A 1249-nucleotide genomic window follows, 5' to 3' on the forward strand; every position below is an offset into this window, starting at 1 on the left:
AATATTGTACCAAATTTTATTATCAACAGACATAAAACCTGCAAACATTTAACAGCAATCGTTTCTCTTCTTTAGCTCGTTGCAGGATATCATCGCATTGTCTGATTTTACGCAACCATAGAAAAAAAATCCCAACATTTCCTTTATTTCTCCTTCAAACAAAAAGAAAAGAGGAAAATGTAACCATTTCTTTTCTTTTTTTTTTTTTACCCAAAAAAGCGCAGACATTTACAGACAAACAGAAATTCATTAATTCAGTGAAAGTTTCTAAAATGTTGCTTAAGATTTACATAAATTTTATATTCGATTACCTGGGAAAACACTAACTTTTCCATTTCTTTCTTTATCAGGAGTTGGCTTAATAAATTCAGTGGCACATTAAATAAGCGATTTGATCTAATTTCATCCTGAAAAAGAAAACGAGAAGCTTGAAATCGAACGTGTAGAAGTGCATGCATAGCGGTGAATCCACAACACGACTAAAAACCATCTAAAAAATCCAGGCAAACAGGCACAAATAGAAAAAAAATAAAATAGTAGACGACATTTAAAGATTTCTGGAACCTAAAAAAAAAAATATTTGGTCCAAAACTTTAAAATGTGGAACAAAAGGTATAAAATCTACGGATGGACTTCCAGGCTAGTTGTAGTTTTCAGGGAGCCTCGATCTCACTCCTCCTCGGAGGATTTCTCTGTGTTTTCTGGTTTGTCTTCAGTCTGATCACCTTCTGCACAGAAAAAAACCCAAAACCTGTCAGTTAGTTTATCAACCATCAGCAGAACCGGTGATGAACGGTGTGAAAACCGACCTGCTGGGTCTTTGGTGGGTCCAGGTGACTCCTTGGCTTCACCATCCGACCTCTGCAGAGCGATTCTCACCAATCTGGTCACTTCTGCATATTTAGCTTCTTGAACTGCATCCTTTTCGTCTGAAATGCTGCTCGGCACGTCTGAAACAAAACATCAGGTCAAACAGGAAGATCACCGTAAATCCTCTAATATAGGCCGGGGCCTTTATTTCACTCAGGTGCATCTTGGTCCAGGCCATTATTGGAAGGAGGCCAGAATTAGAAGCAGGCCTCTATTTCCATTTGATCAACTCAGACGACCAGAGGAATGAATAAAAACCAGATTGTTTCTCTTTGAACCGATAAAATACTAGGTTCATTTATTATAAAAAGTACAGTTAACGATATATAGAACATTATTCAAACATCTTCCCGCAGCTGCCATTTTTCTGCACGGCAAT

At 37.4% G+C, this 1249-nt stretch overlaps 1 protein-coding gene across 3 annotated transcripts in view; it reads right to left on the reverse strand.

The window, feature by feature from the left end:
- Positions 1-209: 209 nt before the first annotated feature.
- The window catches only part of LOC107104683 (nucleolin 2-like), a 17058-nt gene continuing 16018 nt past the window's right edge, over positions 210-1249 (reverse strand). For all 3 annotated transcript variants that reach the window (XM_015404736.1, XM_015404737.1, XM_015404735.1), the window contains 2 exons: positions 810-950; positions 210-728 (listed from right to left, as the gene is read on the reverse strand). In XM_015404736.1, the coding sequence (XP_015260222.1) occupies positions 670-728; positions 810-950 (200 nt within the window). In that variant the 3' untranslated portion in view covers positions 210-669. The remainder of the gene's footprint in view (positions 729-809; positions 951-1249) is intronic.

Source organism: Cyprinodon variegatus, unplaced genomic scaffold, assembly GCF_000732505.1.
Source record: "Cyprinodon variegatus isolate N-32 unplaced genomic scaffold, C_variegatus-1.0 Scaffold1846, whole genome shotgun sequence".
Lineage (NCBI taxonomy): Eukaryota > Metazoa > Chordata > Actinopteri > Cyprinodontiformes > Cyprinodontidae > Cyprinodon > Cyprinodon variegatus.